Raw genomic sequence first — 18,314 nt, 5'->3', positions numbered from 1 at the left:
TGTGGGTGGGAGCCCCAGGTCCGCCTGCCCTAGGGACCACGACTGGCAGCAGAGCCAGGACGGCAGGGACGGGCTCGGTGGCTGCGCCAGGGCCAGCTGCAGCATCCTCCCGCACAGCGCCCGATGTTCTGCTCTTCACTTACACGGAGCTGACTCCTGTGTTAGCATCAGTACCCACCCTGCTCTCCTCACCCGAGGGATCAACACAGAGGCCCCTCAACCTGCCGAAGCTCAAAGCAGCAGCAGCTCCTGTGCAGCAAGCCATTAAGCTGTGAATAAACGCCTTTTTGTGAGACAGCATCTCCTGTCCAAGAGAAATCCTTGCTTGCCTGAGTATTGCAGTTTGCAGGATACGTTGTTATACATTGGAATTTATATTTCTTTTTCTTGGCAAAAGCAAAAACATCAATGACATCATTTTCCTTAGAAGAATATAAACAGATCCGGGGTTATTTTATCAACTGATTCTGAATGCAAGTAGCATACTCAACTGTCAAAACAAGTAATACATCAGGGAAATTCAAAGTGTATTTTAATCAAAACGATCCCAATTCCAAATATATAAACCAAATCATTAGTACAATTAGCATTGCATGATTTTTTATTTTTTTTAAGTCAGAGAACCACCTTTAAAAAGCTACCATTGTTTACCAGGTATTGGATTTAGTTTCAGTACTCCATGAAATATCATGGGGTGAAAAAGTACTACACATTTCAATACTTCATTTTAAAAAATCTAAATTTTATCAACAAAATTCAAGTTGGACCGTTGGATTAGAAGAGATGAGAACAAATAATTTTGCATCCTGAAGAGCAGTAACAGAAACAAACCCTACTGACCTAATACCCTTGCAGCATTAGCAAGAGAAATAAGAAACATTCATCTTCCTGGAGAGAACCAAGATAATATTCCTGAGTGTGTATCATGGCTGCTCTCAAACACGAGTTACTGACCCCATAAATTCCAAAGACAGAGGATTACAATACAGCAGAAACAGACGCACAGGAGACCACAGGCTACGTGCCATGGTGCACAGCAACGTACAGCCAGACACAAGGTACAATGTGAGAACTCCCTAGGAATCCAGAGTTTGATTGAACAGATTTCAATTCTCAAAGGCAAATCAAAGAATAATTGTTAGCAATTTGGCTTTCCGTGTCATCTTCTTTAGATGTTTCGATATCTAACTTCCAACTTCAGGTTTCAGTTGTCACTTCAAAGCATTATGGTCTGGGAACTGCAATAAGAAGGAAAAATATAATTAGGCTATACACCTATTTTGACCATGCACCCTTCTTTTTTTTTTTCCATAAATAGGATATGGTTTAGCATTAGATTGTCTTCATGTTCTGTACTGGCATATAAAAACACATGTAGTTACTGATACTAATTTTTGTTGGCTTTCCCTATCACCAATTAGAGAAAAGTAATAATTTCCTGATTGTACAGCACATCAAACTACTACACGTCTGTTAAAATTGGTGCGAGACTCAAATTTATATTTTACTCACCAATACCATCGTGTTCTCTCATACAGAGACAAAATTCTGTATTTCAAACATTTTTCAAATATTTTTCTAAATCTTTTTTGTGTACCTACCAACCAAGGTGGCAGAGGAAAATAAGTGCTGAACCCAGTTCTACCTTGGCCATTGACTCAGAGTTGACTCAAGGTCCACCAAAGACTAAACTCTGTCCTCTGCATCGCAAGGACTACTGAGGAGTCACCAAATCCACAGAACTGTGGATTTACAAGTAATTTGAATGTTACATGAGGCTAGAATTACCAAGAGAACGGTTGCTGCATTTGTTCATTAACTTATTCCTGAGATTCGGCATAAATGATGAAAGAGCTCACGTGTTATTAGTGAGGAAGGCAAAGGATTAGAGAGGAAATTATTTTTAGAGTGATGGCACTAAGTCAACAACCAACTTACTGCAGCTTTCAGAGCTTGATCTAGGTCTTCCAGTAAATCTTCTTCATCTTCCAAACCAATGGACAGGCGAATTAATGTATCACTGATTCCAAGAGCTTCTCTATCTTCTTTAGGCACTGACGCATGAGTCATGATGGCTCTGGAAGAAGAATTAAAAGCAGCATTTTTTCTAAGACATTTTATTTTCATTGGCAAAGATCAATCAAATTGGTTACCTGCCAGCATTCCCTGTAATTCTATGAAAACTTTATACCTTTTATGTACAACCTGCTGGATAGCCATAGATTGAAAGAGATCTTATGATCAAATTATGCAAATTATGTCAACTGCAGTGAAGTCAGTGGCTTGTATCTCCCAGAGTTCCAGCACAGTATTTCCAAACCACAAATGATAAGTAAGAAGTGGATACTTAAGAATCTGGAACTGAAATAGGGAAAAAAATCACCTCTCTCTTCCTTCCAGATATATTTTAAATCTTCTGATATGGAGTATTTAAAAGCTCTATTTTAAGAATTTGGAGAAAGATCTACAGCATACAACATCCCGTATAAAATCCCATTACTTATTTTTAACTTCTAGTTTCTAAGATCACCCATCAAACTACACCACTTAAGATGAAGAGTTTATTTTCTCCAGCTATGGAGGATATATGGAAGTAGCTAAGCAGCTGTTTTCCCCTGTGCTCAGGCACTGACATCCACCACTTGGCAATTACCTTTCAACAGCTTAAGTATTTAAAGATTTGCTATTATTCTAAAATGAGAAACTGAAATGATTTAGAATATGTTTAGTCATAACTTTCCATGTATTTTTTGACAAGCAAAATGTATTTCAGTAAAATAATCTAATTATATAAAAATCCTATTTTTAGCCATTTAACCTAGACAGTAGCAACCAAGTATTACTAAAATCCCCACAGTCTGCTTGACGTGAAGACAGACACCGTTCAGTGCAGCATACCGAATATGCCCTCTTGTGTAAGCTGCTAGAACGGCAGGGCTCTGCCCGCACAAGTGGCATCAAATCCACTCAATTCTACTTATCCAAAACCACGCTGATTACTTGGGATTGTTACCATAATAACAAATTGCAGCTCAGTCTCCCAGCAAAACCAAGGAAGTGTGGAAAGTATTAGCAGTAGTACTGCTGAAAATAGTGTAAAAGCCTTGCTAAAATTTACAGTGCTTATGGAACAATTTGTTCAACAGATCCGAGAGCTATCCGGTAATTCCGGACGCAGCCAGTGGCACCATAAAGCAATTCTGAGGAAATGGAAAAGTGACCGTTGCTGAACCTGCCTTGATATTTATTTAAAATGCGGGTCTAGTTATAGCCAAGAGAGTTAGCCAAGAAGACAAAGACAAGCAGAGCAGCTCAGGCCATCTTTGCGCCCTTGCAGACGCTGCAGCTTCGCAGTGCTGTCCCTGGGCAGCTTCCAGGGGCTGCTCCTCTTCTGCTCCTACTAAAGCACTGCGTCCTTCTTACCTCTCCACAGTAGGTTTGGAACAGCCTATTTACTGTAGTTGGGTAGTGCCATTTGTGTGTGTGTGTATGGAGACTGCAAATGAATAAACACAGCTATGAGAAGCTGGTGCCGCACAACCACATTTCACTACAGACGCTGGAAAGGCAGTGCAGAGCAGTTGAGCTTTGACAGGACAGAGGTACATACATTACTTAAACTACATGCACTTTTTCCTCCCCTATTGCTGTTTGTGTTTGCTGTTGAGATTTTTTAAAAGTGATTCTGGAGGAGTCCCACAGCAGGGAAGAATTGCACCCATCTGACGCCCACCTCGGCAGATGGGTGACTACAGCCAATATCCAGGCTGCGGGCAGGGAGCAGGGGAACCACCCAGGCTTGTCCACAGCGCTTGCAGCAGTGGAGACTTCTCTGCAACCACAGGTCTGCACGTTCACCTCACACCACTCTGACTCCTTCACCAGGGTGAAAACAAAGAGCTCCTCTCTCGTACTCCTAAGGAGGTCTCTACTTCTGCTCCGGCCAAAGCAAAAAACTGATTTTCACAAAAGTCACAGGCATTTCTGCAGCAGACACTGGCTTTTGTGTTGTACAACACAGTATTCTTGTATCTCAACTATATGCAATCTTAGCTTAGTACACTAGAAAATTTTAGAACTCCCATAAAAATAGACCAGGAACTCTTTTGTTGCTCTGAAGCTTCTCTCGGACTGTTAAGATGAAGAATGACTTACGGATGCTCTGCTAGGCTCTCATATCCTCCCAGACTCTCAGCCAGTGCAAAAACCTGCAGGAAAACAGTAAACAGATGTTAACATAAAAAGTGTAAGGTTACGAATACTTAGAGACAGTGAAAGAACAAGGAAGTTCCATTTTTAGTGCTTCTGATTTTTTTCTATTTTTTTCTACAGTAACTTTAGTATTTTAAAAGGTATCAGATATAGTAAGGGGAAAAAAGTATACATTTAGCAGTTAAGAGTTAATAGGATTTAAAATAAAGTATGCCTAACATGGCTCTAAAGAGATGCTAGTGCAAAACTGAAATTAAAACATACCCATGCTGAGCAAATACAACTTAGAATTAGTTCCTATATTGCACAGCATGGTCAGCAAGGCAGGAAGAGCTGAAGGGAAAATAAACAACATCAGGGCGCAGAGGCTGCCTGGACACCACCAGAGCTTTCACTCTGGTCAGAGGAAGGATGGAGCAGGCTGAGCGAACAAAATAAGACCCAGATCCCCAAATTTTCAATTAATGTTTAAGTGATTATAACCTATTCACTATCCCTATTCACAGATGACCCCTATGCTTTTCAGAGCTGCCAAATGGCAGGTTTGTTTGGGTGGGGAGAGCGTCAGGGACTGGAAATTAAGATTCTTCCCATAAGGCTGCACTGATTTTTCCACTCGTTCTTCCTTGGGTCTGAAGGCTAGTTTAGTGCTTTGAAAAACAGCTTAACTTCTCAGAGCCTAAAAGCACACGCCTGAGAAATGGCTGCTGTTAGTTAAGTGGTGTTTTTTAGCACTGATCTTTAAATTACAGGCATATACTTGCGGATGTCAAAAAGGCTCTCTAGAGAGTCAACTGCACGCAAATACGTACACACAATTTCTCTGCTGTGAATGCATTTACTGCCCTCAACAATGCTCCTGTATCAACCTAGTGACAATGCGATGGCTAACGAAGTCAAAAGGGTGAATTGACCATATCGCATGGAATTATTCTGGAATGTACTTCATGGCGCTTGTTGCCAAAGCTGGTTGATTTCATGCACGAGGACCACATGCTCTCTCAAGCAAAAGAATACTTTGTGGGAAAATCATATTTTTAGTATATCCATTTTTGGCCAATGGCATTAGCTGGCAAATAAGTGAAGCAGAGAGAAGGAAGTTCCAATTCATCTTGTCAATTATTACTGATTTGCTTTTCCAAGAGCAAAACAAAAACAATGCAGGAGCAGGATGCACACTAACCAGAGACACAGACCAGAAAACACAAGAAAGCATACAGGCAGAACTAGTGTATTACAAAGACAAAAGCAAAATTCCTATGGTTCAGGTAAAATAAACAACTGTTTTCCAAACTGAGGAACTCCCTCTTTGCTTCATGATCCATGTCATTTCTCAACGGCTTCTTCTCTTGACAAGTACTTTGAAATATTACAGCAGTATTACACCAGCCACAGCTTCTCTGCTTTCAAATGCTAGAGGTAATTGCAAAAGGCTGGTATGTCGGCTCTTTGTCAGAAGCAATGCCTGGGCTAACCTGGAAATGCTACACCATTCCGTGTAAACAGACACCTCAAATGAGCTGAAGCACCCTTTTCTTCCCTCTCATTAGTGTCCATTTATGCATAATCTATTATTTAGAGATGGTTACACCCAAAAGAAATTAGGAGCTTTAAAAGTACAGAGGAAGACTCTCCCTGTCCCAACAAAAATCACTTGCTTCCATCATCGCACTCAGAGAGACAGATTCAGTTCCCTTTAAGGCAGAGTGTATTTACTGTCATTTACCTTTAAATTATTGAGAAAGGCAGTAGCGTGTTCAAGATTTCCTTTAATGTAAAAGGTTATCATCCCGGGACAGCCAGTGCATTGCCGCTTGATCAGCTCATGCTGAGGGTGCGAAGGCAAGCCTGAAATTTGTAGGAATTGCTGTAAGTTAATTAACATCACATCAAAGAGTAAAGCAGCTCACCCTGAACTATATAAAAACATCCTTCAGCTGGAAAGGAATGCGAAGCCCATTGCCAAGGCAGACACCTAACTGAGAGTCATCAAACGTGAGGGGTGCGCAAGCGACACGTACTATTGCAGCACCCAAGTCCAGCCCCACTCCAGGACGCCACCCGCCCTGAAGCCTTGCCAACCTACCAGGGAAAATGACTTTCTCCACCCGGGAATCTGACTCAAGAAACCGAGCAACAGCTAATGCATTGTGGAAATGTTGATTCATCCGGATCTTCAGTGTCTTCAAACCACGGTTGCACAGGTAACAGTCAAAAGGAGACGGAACAGCTCCAAGAGCTGCAGAAAATGAAATACAAAGTTACACGTGAAAAAAAGAGGGCTTTATTTTTCAGTAAAACTAAATACAGTGCTAATTTCCCAAATTTCTTCCATAGAAGAACAAGACAAAGGGAAAGACGTCTGGTACGACCTGCCCTCCTCATCTCACACACATGGGAAGCCAATTAGAGGACTGAATTAACAAGCTGAAGAGTCAAGGGTGAAATTTTTTTGGAATAATAAACCCTTGCTCCTTCTATTGTACACAGAACACTGTACAGAAATTTATTCATTACAATTAAGAGGCAGTAAAATTGTGTAAAATAACCTTAAGAGAGACTCAGTAAACAGTCATGTACCACGTAACTGCAGGTGCTGTACGTGGGAGAAATGTGAGCTGCTCTGCACCTGATGCTGTCTGCATGTGCCACGTCTCCCGCCCTGCTACATGACACGCAGAGCACGTACTTGCGTGCGTGCAACACGCTTCCTTCTGTGAGCCGGTATATTCAATTACATACATTTTAAGGTATTTCCTATATTGACTACTTACAGTTTTGTAAGAATTTGAGCCTTTCGTAGAGGTCATCACAGTTTACCGAAACAAGCCCCATTACAACATCACTGTGCCCTAAAAATGCAAGGAGAACGTAAGAACAAAGTTATCTGCTCCAGGGTTCTGTCACAAACCCCCTCTTTTTCTCCACCTCGGTGCTGAAATAGTCCCATTTTGGCAAGGCCCTTGACTCCTTCTCATTACCACAGCTGCCCTCCCTGCACCCTCACGTGAATCATAGGCAGATTTGTTTTTTCTGAGGTTCATGTTGGCGGTGTGCTTTGCTGCACGCTGCCCTCATGCCCCCAGGTGCCTACCAAACCCGCTGCAGCTAGCTGCCAGAAAGCAGGACTTTGTGGAGACGTCGCTGAGTTCCTGTGGGGCAGCAGCAGACTGCTGTTTAATAAGAGCAAACCCCAGCCAGAAAGCTTCCACTTTTATCTGCACCACAAGCGGACGTGTGGTTACAGCGCAGCTACCGCAGCCGAGCTAGCTCTTAGTCTGGATTGTCTGGGAAACAACACAGTGAATGTGCTTTTGAACAGGCTCCAGCACTGCCATATAAACTCCCTTGAACTTCAATATAATTTCCGGCAGCTACCTTGTACGAAGCCGTGCATTTGGTTTTACAGCTGTGTGTATGAATGTGGCGCATTTCCAAACCCCACTTTCGGCTTTTTCTTGCCCTAGGTTGCTCCGTAAGACCAGCTGAACCTGGAGGGAGCCTGAGTTTGAAAAACACGACCTCATCTTGTGGATTTGTTCTCCTCATTAAGGCAAACCATCTGGGCACGATCACAGTGCAAACCGTGTTTGCACAACATCACTTGCCGGTGCCATTAGCAGCAAGTTGGCAATAGCTATGTGCAGATTTATCAGTAGCAAAAGGAGTTTAAAAGCTTCCATCAGACATGGAAGAGGTTCAAGAGGTGAATGCAGAAAGGCCCAACAGTAGCTGGAACGGCTTTTAAATAACCAGCCTGAGTCGTGTTGAATTCAAGCACCTACCGTTCATGTACTTGGTCGCAGAATACATGCAAATATCTGCCCCCAGGGACAACGGACGCTAAAATGAAATGAAAATAATAGGTTTGATTAAACTTATTTTTGCCCGCTGGTTCATTTCAAGCTATCCAGAAACACTGTGATCAAACACAGAAAGTAACACTAGAAAGAGAAACTAAGAGAAAAACACAAAAATCCTAACAAAAAAGACAAAAACTGAGATTGAAGAAAGACAGAATGTGCGACGGAAAGCAGCAGCACAGGAAGGCACTCGATTCACGGTAAGCACAATAAAAGAACCCACAATAAAACACGATTTGAAAACACTGGTCTAATTCTCACTGGCTTTAGTGAGGGAATAGAGTTATTTGAATGAAGTGAATGCAGCTAACACGCAGCATGTTCACACATGAAAAAAAATAGTTATATTGCTTAGCTGGGGCAGGGACAAGTAATGATGTTTAAAGTATATTTCCTTAAAAAGGGAAGGCCTCCATACAAATTGTGACATTTCAGAGTTCTCTGGATATCAGTATGGGTGATACTGCATTGAAAGAACAACTGAACACCTGCAGAGAGCACAAAGGGTTTGGTTTGCCAAGTCTCTCTTCTCTAAGGCACTCAGCTTTCCTCAGAGAAGCCTTTTTAAGGGGAGAGACAAACCAAGGTGATGGTGGGCAAGAAGTAATGAACAATCTTCTTTCTAAATTAGTCACTAAGTAAAGGACTTTGTGGTATAATATAAACTTATTAGAAGGACTGAAGAGGACTAATAAATTAAAGGGTGATAAAGCAAGCAGATTTAGAATGAAAGAACGCTGCTGTCAGCCTAAGCACGTAAGTCTACTCAAGGAACACGGATGATGTGCATTCCCAGCGCGCAGCCAAGAGGATGGTAGCATAAACACCAGTGCCTTTTACATTCAATATTACTATACAAATCACTCTAAAATTACGATTTTCTTAGTGCAGTGCATCAGCAGGAGTCTGGAGGAGTTTAAAGACATTACCTATTATGCTTACTAGACCTAATTACTACAACTCACTTTCTCTTAGGACCAGGCCAATGAAAGATACATTAACTAGCTCACATATCCAGATGCTCACTTTTCTTCTTTCACACGCATCTTTCAGAAATAAAATAATGGGAAAAAAACAGAAAGCCTTTGGTATCTGCAAGACAAACTCGAGTGCTGCTCTAGCTAAGCATTAACACCTTCTAAAAGGCTCTGTTAAGGACACTGAGTTCTCTGTAAATTATCAAAAACAGACACCTTTCCTTCTGTGCTCAAAAACAAGTCTCTCTTTAGACCTAAAATATAAGGGAATAGTTTGGTCTCCAGGGAAACACGCAGGGATATTTCTAGCCCATGTTAAGATGAACAAGACTTTGAAGTTTCTTATCTAGACGTAGTTTAAGAATTTTAAAAATTGCCTTTACTTCATGTATTCCGGTTATAAAAGCAGAAAAAAATTAAATCATAGAATCATAAAGGTTGGAAAAGACCTCCACGATCATCTGGTCCAACTGTCCCCCTACCAGCAATATTACGCACTAAATCGTGCCCCTAAATACCACATCCAACCTTTTCTTAAATGAGTTGTCTAAGGTCAAAATTACAAACTTAAGCCACACATTCATCAAAACATTGAAGAAAAAGGTAACTTTAACATCTCAAAGACACAGTCAATGTATTTTGCTTATTTTAACTTTTTTCTCCACTTCCTTTTTGGAATACCAGGTGGTACAGAACAGATCATGAACAGCACATGCAAAATAATCGGTAGAAAAAGGGCAAAGGTAGAAAACATTACACTACTTAAAATGGTCTGTTATGATTCCCATCAGTTAGATCTAAAAAATATGACTTCTGAATGACAGAGAAGCCTTTCTCCCAGTGGCTTAACTTACTTTCTTGATTGCCTAAATGTTTACTTAACCTCTAAATTATGCTGGTTTTGTCGGTATCATACTGGTATACGGCTAGCTATAAAATACTTTGCATGCCATCTTTGCTAATTTAGAGAGGAGCAGTGCACTGGTTGTATTCAGAGACAGGACAGGCGATTTACAACGTGCGTATCAAAACCACGGTTTGTTGGCAGTGGCTCCATTTTAAAAATGCATCTTTGAATACACTGAAATACTGGGGTAATTATACACAAAGAAGGCACTTACCTGGAAATACGCAGACATAAAAGTGTTGTCTACTACCAGAAGAACATCCTTATGCTTATGTACAACATCTGCACAGCCCTGAATATCAATGACCTTCAGCGTGGGGTTTGTGGGCGTTTCAATCCAAACAAGCTGTAGTGATTCAACAATACAAAACATCAGTTCAGAGATACTACGGTGCTGGTACTATCTCTACTACATGTATACGTGCAATAATGCAGTGTGTAAAGCAAACCTTTCCTCTCTTTTATGTACTTTTAAGGGTGGCAGTCTAAAAAGCTACCAATGCATGAATATCCAGGCTTCTCTCTCCACACATAAACACAGGTTACTTTTCTCATCATTTATCATAATCGTCTGTATCACTCAGGATAATTTTCTTATCATCAGTTCCACCATCACAAATACTACATCTTTATTTTCAGAAATTAATTTAGAAGTCGTAAGGGCTTTGAAACATAACAGGAGCAGCTAGCACCATCCCAAAGCATTGGTTATTCATTTTCATATGACAACTGCTACTTCACTAACTACAGCTCTGGTCTGTGGTGGGGCCGCTGCAGCTGTGCCCCAGCCTCCTCCCGCAGAGGCCACCCCTGTGCCCTCTCCGCTGCCAAAACGTTGCCACATACACCCGATATATCAGTAGCACCAATAAAATTATTTAAGAACATTAAGCAATTAAGCTTAGCAATTTTTTTCTCTCCCCTACCTTGGTTTCTGGTGTGATTGCAGCTTCCAGGTGTTTCAATTTTGTACAGTCAACAAAAACTACATTTATACCCATTTTCATGGCTACTTGCCTGAAGTACCTGTTTGTACCTTTAAAAAAAAGAAAAGGGAGAGAGATGACACAAAGTGAAACGACTTCCCTAACTTTCCTTCACTGACCTCCAGTCTCTTGTATGCATCCACAGAAAGTCAGGAGTGTGCGGTTTTGTGCTATCCGCTACAAATGGCTGATTAGTATTATTTTATTTCTAAAACCTCTAAAGATTGCTGTGTTTTTAAACACGGAAAAATAATAGTGGGAATCACGCTGATTATGAAGTACTTTCAACTAATAGCTGCTCAGTTTTGTTTTTTTTTTGATTGGAAAACAAAACAGAAAATGAAATCCTTTTGCTGGCACCTGAGCACTCACAGTCACTGGGTGCTATTCTTCCAGCTCTTTGTTATGCACAGGGAAGCACTTGCAGTTTTTGCTTCAGTTCTCACCGACCCTGGATACAATGACAACTGTATTCCACCTTGTACTTTCAAGGTCTTCCTTCTTTTTAATAAACTTAATCAAAAATTTGGGAGAGGAAGAATCAAGGGGTAGACTCCAGATACTGTGCTTCTTATCATTCCATTAAATTAGCATGTAATGAGGAACCTAAAAAATTGATTATTCCTTCCTTTCTGTTCCTTTCTATTTCCTTTCTTTTCGAAGCCTTTCCCCAGAAAGCTTAAAGGACAAAAAACAGAAAAAAATCATTGACCACTAGATATGTAACATATTGACCACCTGGCAATACAGCCTGGATTAAAAATTAATTTGTTAGGTCTTTCTGCCAAGGTTATTCAACGTTTATTCACTTATGCAGAACGCCAGCTGCCATCTTGCCATAAAGGCATAGGATATGCTGGGTTAGATTCTGTCTGAGCACTGCATGAATGATTTTTATTTTAGAAAATACTTGTATTTCTACAATAAACTATATACTGTCTTCTTTCTTGTGTTGTAGGGAGCTTATTCAAGCACAGGAAATTTTTGCATAGGCTGTGAACTCTACAAACACAACCCACAGAAAAGCTGCTTTGTAGTAGTCTTAGGTACTTTTAATAACAGCACACCACACAAAACGTTTGTCAGAAATGAGTGGTTACACCGAAGGAAGCCCTTCTAAAAATTACATCAGTGGCCTAGAATTCAGAGGCGTCAACTACCTCCAGCTCCTCCTCACGCATCCCAAAGCTCAGCATCTCTTCAGCACATCCCAGCCAATATACTTTCCAGCATGGCCCTTGAGAGCTTCTCAGGTTTTTTTTCTGTCCTTCTGACAACCTTGAATACCATGGACTCACTTGATTTAGCAGGCACACTACTGCCATCCTAACCAACAAGGCTTTTTACAATGAAATTCATCACTGCAAAACTGCTGTAGGCTGAGGCTTTAAAGAACGGGTGAACTGGTTTTGCTGGAAAACTGCACCTATGGGCCTTTTGGAAGTGAGGAACTGATAAAACGCTTTGACCAAATTACTTTGATTTACTGAGTTGTGCGGTGGGAGGGCTGGAACGAACGGAGCAGGCTGCTGAGTAGGGGTTTCTGCTGTCCTCACTCAGTTTGGTTCCACATGTACTTTGGAGAAGGGCTATCTGGCATGACAGATGGTAAAATAAATGCATGTGTTTCTGTTTGATGTGCACAGGCATACAGAACTGGCTGGCAAACAGCAGTCACTCCTAGCTGTGAGAAAGGTGGTTACTCTTGCTAAAAAGTTTTCGAGCTATTGCTTGGGAAAATGCTCCTTGTTGCTGGCCTCTCCAACCTTCCTTTGAAAACAAAGCAGATTTGATCTCTTTGTATCAAGGTTTCGAAATAGTTGGAGGGCAACGAAGGAAGATGACAAGCTTCACTGGTCTGTGAAATGCAAGAGTGGGGCAATGAGGACACCGACTGTTGCAGGGGATCCTGGCAGACTTCCCTATTACAGACTTTTGGGTGGCATCGAACTTTTGAAGGATTTTGGAAGAGGTGGATGCACTCTGTTACTGGGGAGTTTTTTGGAGGAATGGCTCAAAAGATTTATGCAAGATCACAACCTACTAGTGGGCTGCCGTGTCACTTGCATTCGGAAGACTTGGCCATGACGGACATGAGTTGTGCATTCTGGGAAGCTGACAGAATAGAGCTGTTTAAACAGTCCAGCCAAAATGCAGGTTGGTAACGGATCAAGTCTGGGAAAGGAACAGTAGAAATAACAGAAGCTGGAAAGCTGTACTACGTTGGACTGAAGACAAACCTGTGGAAAGCTAGGGTATTGCTATTTTCCCCTCGTAATAGCATACATTACTAGTTAGCTACATTTCTGAAGCCTCCATATTTTTTCAAAGTTTGAATTTTGAAAGTTTTCTTCAGATTTTTTCAAAGTTTGAATTTCTACCACCAAACTCAGACAGGAGTGTTCTGTGTTCTCATGAAGTGAAAAGACATTTAAAAATAGTTAGATCAATTCGGAAAGTTCAGGAGAAACGCAAGTAGATACATTTAATCATTTGCACAATGAAGATCAAAAACACACTAGTGGTTTACTTACCTCCATAGACATCATCCATGCAGATAATTGTATCTCCTGCCTTCAACAGGTGAGTAATATTCAAAGTAGCAGCTAAGCCAGAAGCATAGGCTAAACCTAAAACCAGAGAAAAGTGGCAGACAGACCATATCTTAATATGATACAACCTTGTCAAACTTGCTTTTGCATTCTTTACTTTGCTTTTAAAGGAAACCTGTTCTGTCACTCTCACCTGTGCTATCTCACTCTCTAAGGAGATTCAATAAAAGCAGCAGGCCTGTTTTACACAAGGCGTAACCCACAAAGAACGCAGGTAACGACAGCTGCCTGCCTCACCCTCACGTCACCGAATTCAGTGCTGCTACACGAGGATGAGGTTAGCACAGGGAACACCGTGCTTTGGTTTAGCTAAGGCACTCGGTGCAGCAAGAAGCAAAGTCACGATACAGGGACCAGTGACTGAGCTGGCCCTCCTGAAGAAGCAGCTCTTGCCCGTTACCAGCAGACACCGGCTGTGAAAGCCTTGCTGCTGAAGGACGGCTGGTGATGACTCAGTGTCCCTGTCTCCCCAAGATACGTCTACTGTAGCCACCATCAAGAGATGCACGATATCCCTAAGGAACCTACTAACTACTCACAGTATTTAGCTCCATCTAGCGCAGCTACAGCCTTCTCCAGGCAGTTCCGGGTAGGGTTTCCACTCCGGCTGTATTCATAGCCCTGTTGTGAAAGCAAGAAAAAAATGCAACTTTAGAGAGAGCAGTGAGAAAGTTTTGGACAATAATAGTTCTAGGTTTCTTGGCAAGTCCTCGTTCTCAGCTCCGAGGTTACCCATCCACCTTTCCCAGTAACAGCGGGCTGGTTTTCAGCCCACGTCCAGCTGCTCACACAACATCCAGTTGGGATCCATCCCTCCTGTCAAGTTTACTTGTTGTTAAACTACGGCGAGCCATAGCAAGATGCTTATTTGAGCTTTACCTGAATTTATAACAGATATTGACACCCTTTGCGTTGATTCATCCTGGAGCAAAACTCTCGGTTTGCTCTAAAGGGGTGTCTGGAGCTCAGCTGCGGTCGCCGGGCAGCCACCGCACCACTGGCAAAGCCAAGGGCCAAGGCGTTCAGCTGCTACCGACTGCAGGGCCATGTCTCCGCAGAACTGGGAGAGCTGAGGCACATTTAACTTTCATGCAACTTTAAAAATAAAGCTTTAGTTAAGGAAAATCTAGGCTGCTGTTGATTGACGGGCTGTATCTCAATGATTAAAGAACTCAGAGAAAACAAATTCTCTATCCTTTGAGGAGAAGATGTGTTCTAGATAGCACCCGCTGATCCCTGACTATTCATCTCATCACAGCGATTATCTAAGTGGATGTTAATCACGTTGTTTAGAATTATCTACATGAGCCGGAAAGCCAATTATGCGCCCCAAACTGCACCGTGATGCCTCGGAGGCCCAGCCCCACCAAATGAGGAGCGCCTTCCGCTCCAGGTGACCTCAGCGGAAGCCACCTGTGTCGCTCAGACCCAAATATTGGGTAGTTTGAGCCTGATCACATACCCCCCGAAATTAACTCTGGAATTACGGTGATGACTGGTGATCACCTGAGCAGCTGCCAGAAATGCTTCAGTACTCAAGACAAGAATTGAAATGCCTCCAAAGTGGTCTCCAAGCCCTTTGTGGACATCCCCGACCCGACGGTGGTTTCTAGGAGAACACTGAGGGACGACTCACATTGCTTGCCATGTTCTCCTACTTTTTCCACCTCCAGTCACTTCTGGAGAAAAGGCCTTGCTCTGACACAGTTCCTGTCAGAGCAACGTGCCCCATCTCCGTTATGCTCTGCTTGAAAGATGCAATAGTGCACTGCAAGTGCCAGTCTGTACCAGATAAAAAGCTCTCAAAAGCCCTACTGTTTCCCTGGCATGCAGTCATGCCAAGTTCCACGTTTCTGTGCAGCAGCTTTTATACGAATACTGAAAAAGAAAGTAACAGGAAGATATATATTCATGCTGCATGGGTACACTTGTGGCATCAAGAACCTGGCCGAGCATCTTGGTATTTGCGTGCTTTCCGGATTTCTGTTTAATGACAACTTCACCACAGTCAGGAATCTCACCGAGCTTCCTGCAAGGCGGCCGCTGTATCATCAGCACGTGAAGGCAGCGCCGTGTGACTGCTGCTCCCCTGGTCGTCACAAAGCTATCTGCTCATAACTATGCAAACTGCAGTCTGGGGGAGAGCTCCCGCAGGGCATCAAAGATCACAAGGCAAACTCCTACACTCCAAGCAGCAGAGCGTGACACCCAGACCCGCGGTTTGAACAAATACTGATTTATTTGCGTGTTGCAAATTTGTGTTATTTCCCTCGTACACGCACTGCGGCCATCGGAAACTTCACGGTCATTCATTGCAAGCACTTCCAGCGCTTTACAAAACGCATCCCCAGACTGCTTATGGAGTATTTATTCCATCTGGAAGGAGAATCGAAGCAATCTCTTACACAACCTGTGCAAACGAGAGGATGTGTTCCACCCAGCCCAGAGGGAAAGCGAACTATTGTTAGCACGCAGCCTGAACAAAGACCTGGGACCTCAAAGCGTCCGACAGCGGCCTGCCCGTGGGGCGGCTGCCAGCACCCTGCCTCCGCCTCTGCCTCCACCAACGCGAGGCCTGAGGGGTCACCGGGGCCGGGGGCTTCACCCGCGCTGCGGCAGCGACGGGTGTCCTGAGGCCCTTGGCGGGACAGCACGGGGCAGCACGGGACAGTACCGGGCAGGACGGCGTAGGACAGCGCAGGATGCTGCACAACAGCACAGGATAGCGCAAGACAGCACAGGAAAGCACAGGTTAGTGCAGGACAGAGCAGGATAGCACAGGATAGAGCAGGATAGAGCAGGACAGCGCAGGACACGCTTCATCTCAGGACCCAGCACGAGGCCAAGCCGCCTCTGGCTGTGGTGCCCCCCGCGGAGCTGGCTGACGGGGGCGGCCCGGCCTCCCGCAGGCCGGGGGTGCCCGCCGGGCCCCGGGGCAGCCCACGGGGGCCGCCCGGCCGCAGGGAAGGAAGCCCCGGCCCGGCCCGGCCCGGCGGGGACCGGCCCCACCTCACCGCGCCGCGCGTCGGAAGCCCCGGCCCCAGCGCCGCCGCCTTCCGCTTCCCGGCCCCGAGCCCCGGCCCCGGCCCCGAGCCCCGATCCCCGCCGGTCCCGTCCCGTGCCGTGCCGTGCCGTGCCGCCCCGCGGGGCTCGGAGGCGGCCGCACTCACCGCGTGCTGCCCGGGGGCCCGCTGCTTGAACGTGGTGGAGAGCGACAGCGGCGGCACCACGGCGCCCGAGCGCCACTGCTCGGGCTCCTGCCCGGCGTGGATGGCCTGCGTGGCGAAGTGCCCGAAGGGCGGCAGGAAGCCCCGCGCCGCGCCGCGCTCCATGGCCGAGCCCCGAGTGCCGCCGGCCCCGCACCGGCTCCGCCACCGCACCGCCACCGGCACCGGCACCGCCCCGCGGGGGGCACGGCGCGGGCGGGGCCTCGCCGCAGCCCCGCATTGGCTCGGCCCGGCCCCGGCAGCGCCCCCGCCGCGGGGCAGGGCCGCGGCCCCCCCGGGCTCGGGCAGGGCCCCGCCATGAGGTCAGGGACGGCCCGGCCCGGCCCGGCACGGCCCCCCCCGGCCGAAGCGGTGCCGCCGTGACGGGGAACCGGAGCCCCGCGGGGAAGGCGAAGCGTGACGGGGGCCGGGGAGCAAGCGGGGGTCACCGCCGTCCTGGGGCCCCCCGCCCCCGAGCTCAGAAGCCGTGTCGGTGCGGAGGCGCCTGTCCGACACCAAGCAGGTCACGCATCTCCTCAGGTCACGGAAAGCCGCGGAGAACCGTCCCTTCTGACCGTGCTGCCGAGAACAACGCGGTCAGAAGGGGGGCGCCAGGTCCCCGCGCACCCCCCCCGTGCTGGGATCTGCGCTGCGGGCCCCACTGACCGGCCACCCGCGCTGTGCCCGGGCACGTGGCAGGGTCCAAAATTATTACTGTTTTGTGACCTGTTCATCTACACACTGAAAAAGTTGGCATCGTTCCTACAGGAATATACCCATGAGAAATCGCTTCTCTGTTACTGACTTCCTGCACGAGGAATCCCGTAAGTGAAGTTTCCGTAGATTCACAGCCCAGGAACCTGCAGAAAATGCAGTTCGGCGCAGTCACAGTATCTGATCCTACTGCTCTTATCTAAATTGCCTGGCGCTTGGAAGGGGCAAGTTAAGTAACTCAGGAAGATGGAGAATACAAACATGACGAAGTTAAGTTGTCAGATAGTTAGATAACAAAGCAAAACAGAACTCTCAAGGGTTTGTAGGCGCTCAGTCATGGTTCAGCACAGCCCTGGCGAGGGAGGACATCTGCCTTCACTGCAAACTCCGGTTTCCACGGGGCAGTTGCCATTAGTAATGCATTCATTATGTTGCTGGGTTGAATAAGGGGCTCCGTAATAAGCTGGTAAACAGTGACTTCATGCCTGTGTCTGCTCTTGGCTGGCCTTCGGTAATTACAAAGGCAACAAACGTGAAGCTCTGAGCACCTAAGGAGGTGGGGGGAGCCCGGCTCCCCTAGGACTGGCTCTGCACCGTGCACGCCTCCAGCACGCGGGGCCAAGGGCGGCGCGGGGCCTGCTGGCAGACGGATGGTGGGGCTGCCACCGCCTGACTGCGTCCACGGCGTCAGCCTCTTGATGTCTGTTGGAAACGGGTTTGGATTTCCTCCAGAAACAAGAAAAGCTGGGGAAATCTTGCAGGACGGACCAACGGACTGTAGAATAAAAGTGACATTTTTAGCTTATTTAGAATTCCCTGTTAGAGTTACCACCAGCC

The 18,314-nt window shown here is 45.4% G+C and overlaps 1 protein-coding gene across 1 annotated transcript; it reads right to left on the bottom strand.

Annotated features, from left to right (window-relative positions):
* Nucleotides 1-417: 417 nt before the first annotated feature.
* On the bottom strand, nt 418-17,001 carry CTH (cystathionine gamma-lyase). The gene is made up of 12 exons (XM_083846123.1): nt 16,728-17,001; nt 14,097-14,178; nt 13,480-13,575; nt 10,886-10,995; nt 10,174-10,305; nt 7,998-8,055; nt 6,987-7,064; nt 6,299-6,451; nt 5,939-6,060; nt 4,156-4,208; nt 1,939-2,077; nt 418-1,238 (listed from the first exon to the last, which is right to left on the bottom strand). Exons 1-12 carry the CDS (start codon nt 16,887-16,889, stop codon nt 1,212-1,214), a joined length of 1,212 nt encoding a protein of 403 aa, XP_083702249.1. The 5' UTR covers nt 16,890-17,001; the 3' UTR covers nt 418-1,211.
* Between the last annotated feature and the right edge of the window lie 1,313 nt (nt 17,002-18,314).

The sequence above is a fragment of the Anser anser genome, assembly GCF_964211835.1.
Source record: "Anser anser genome assembly, chromosome: 8".
In the NCBI taxonomy this organism is placed as follows: Eukaryota; Metazoa; Chordata; class Aves; order Anseriformes; family Anatidae; genus Anser; species Anser anser.
Note: the sequence above shows the minus strand (reverse complement) of the source record. Positions and strands in the feature narration are given on the sequence as shown.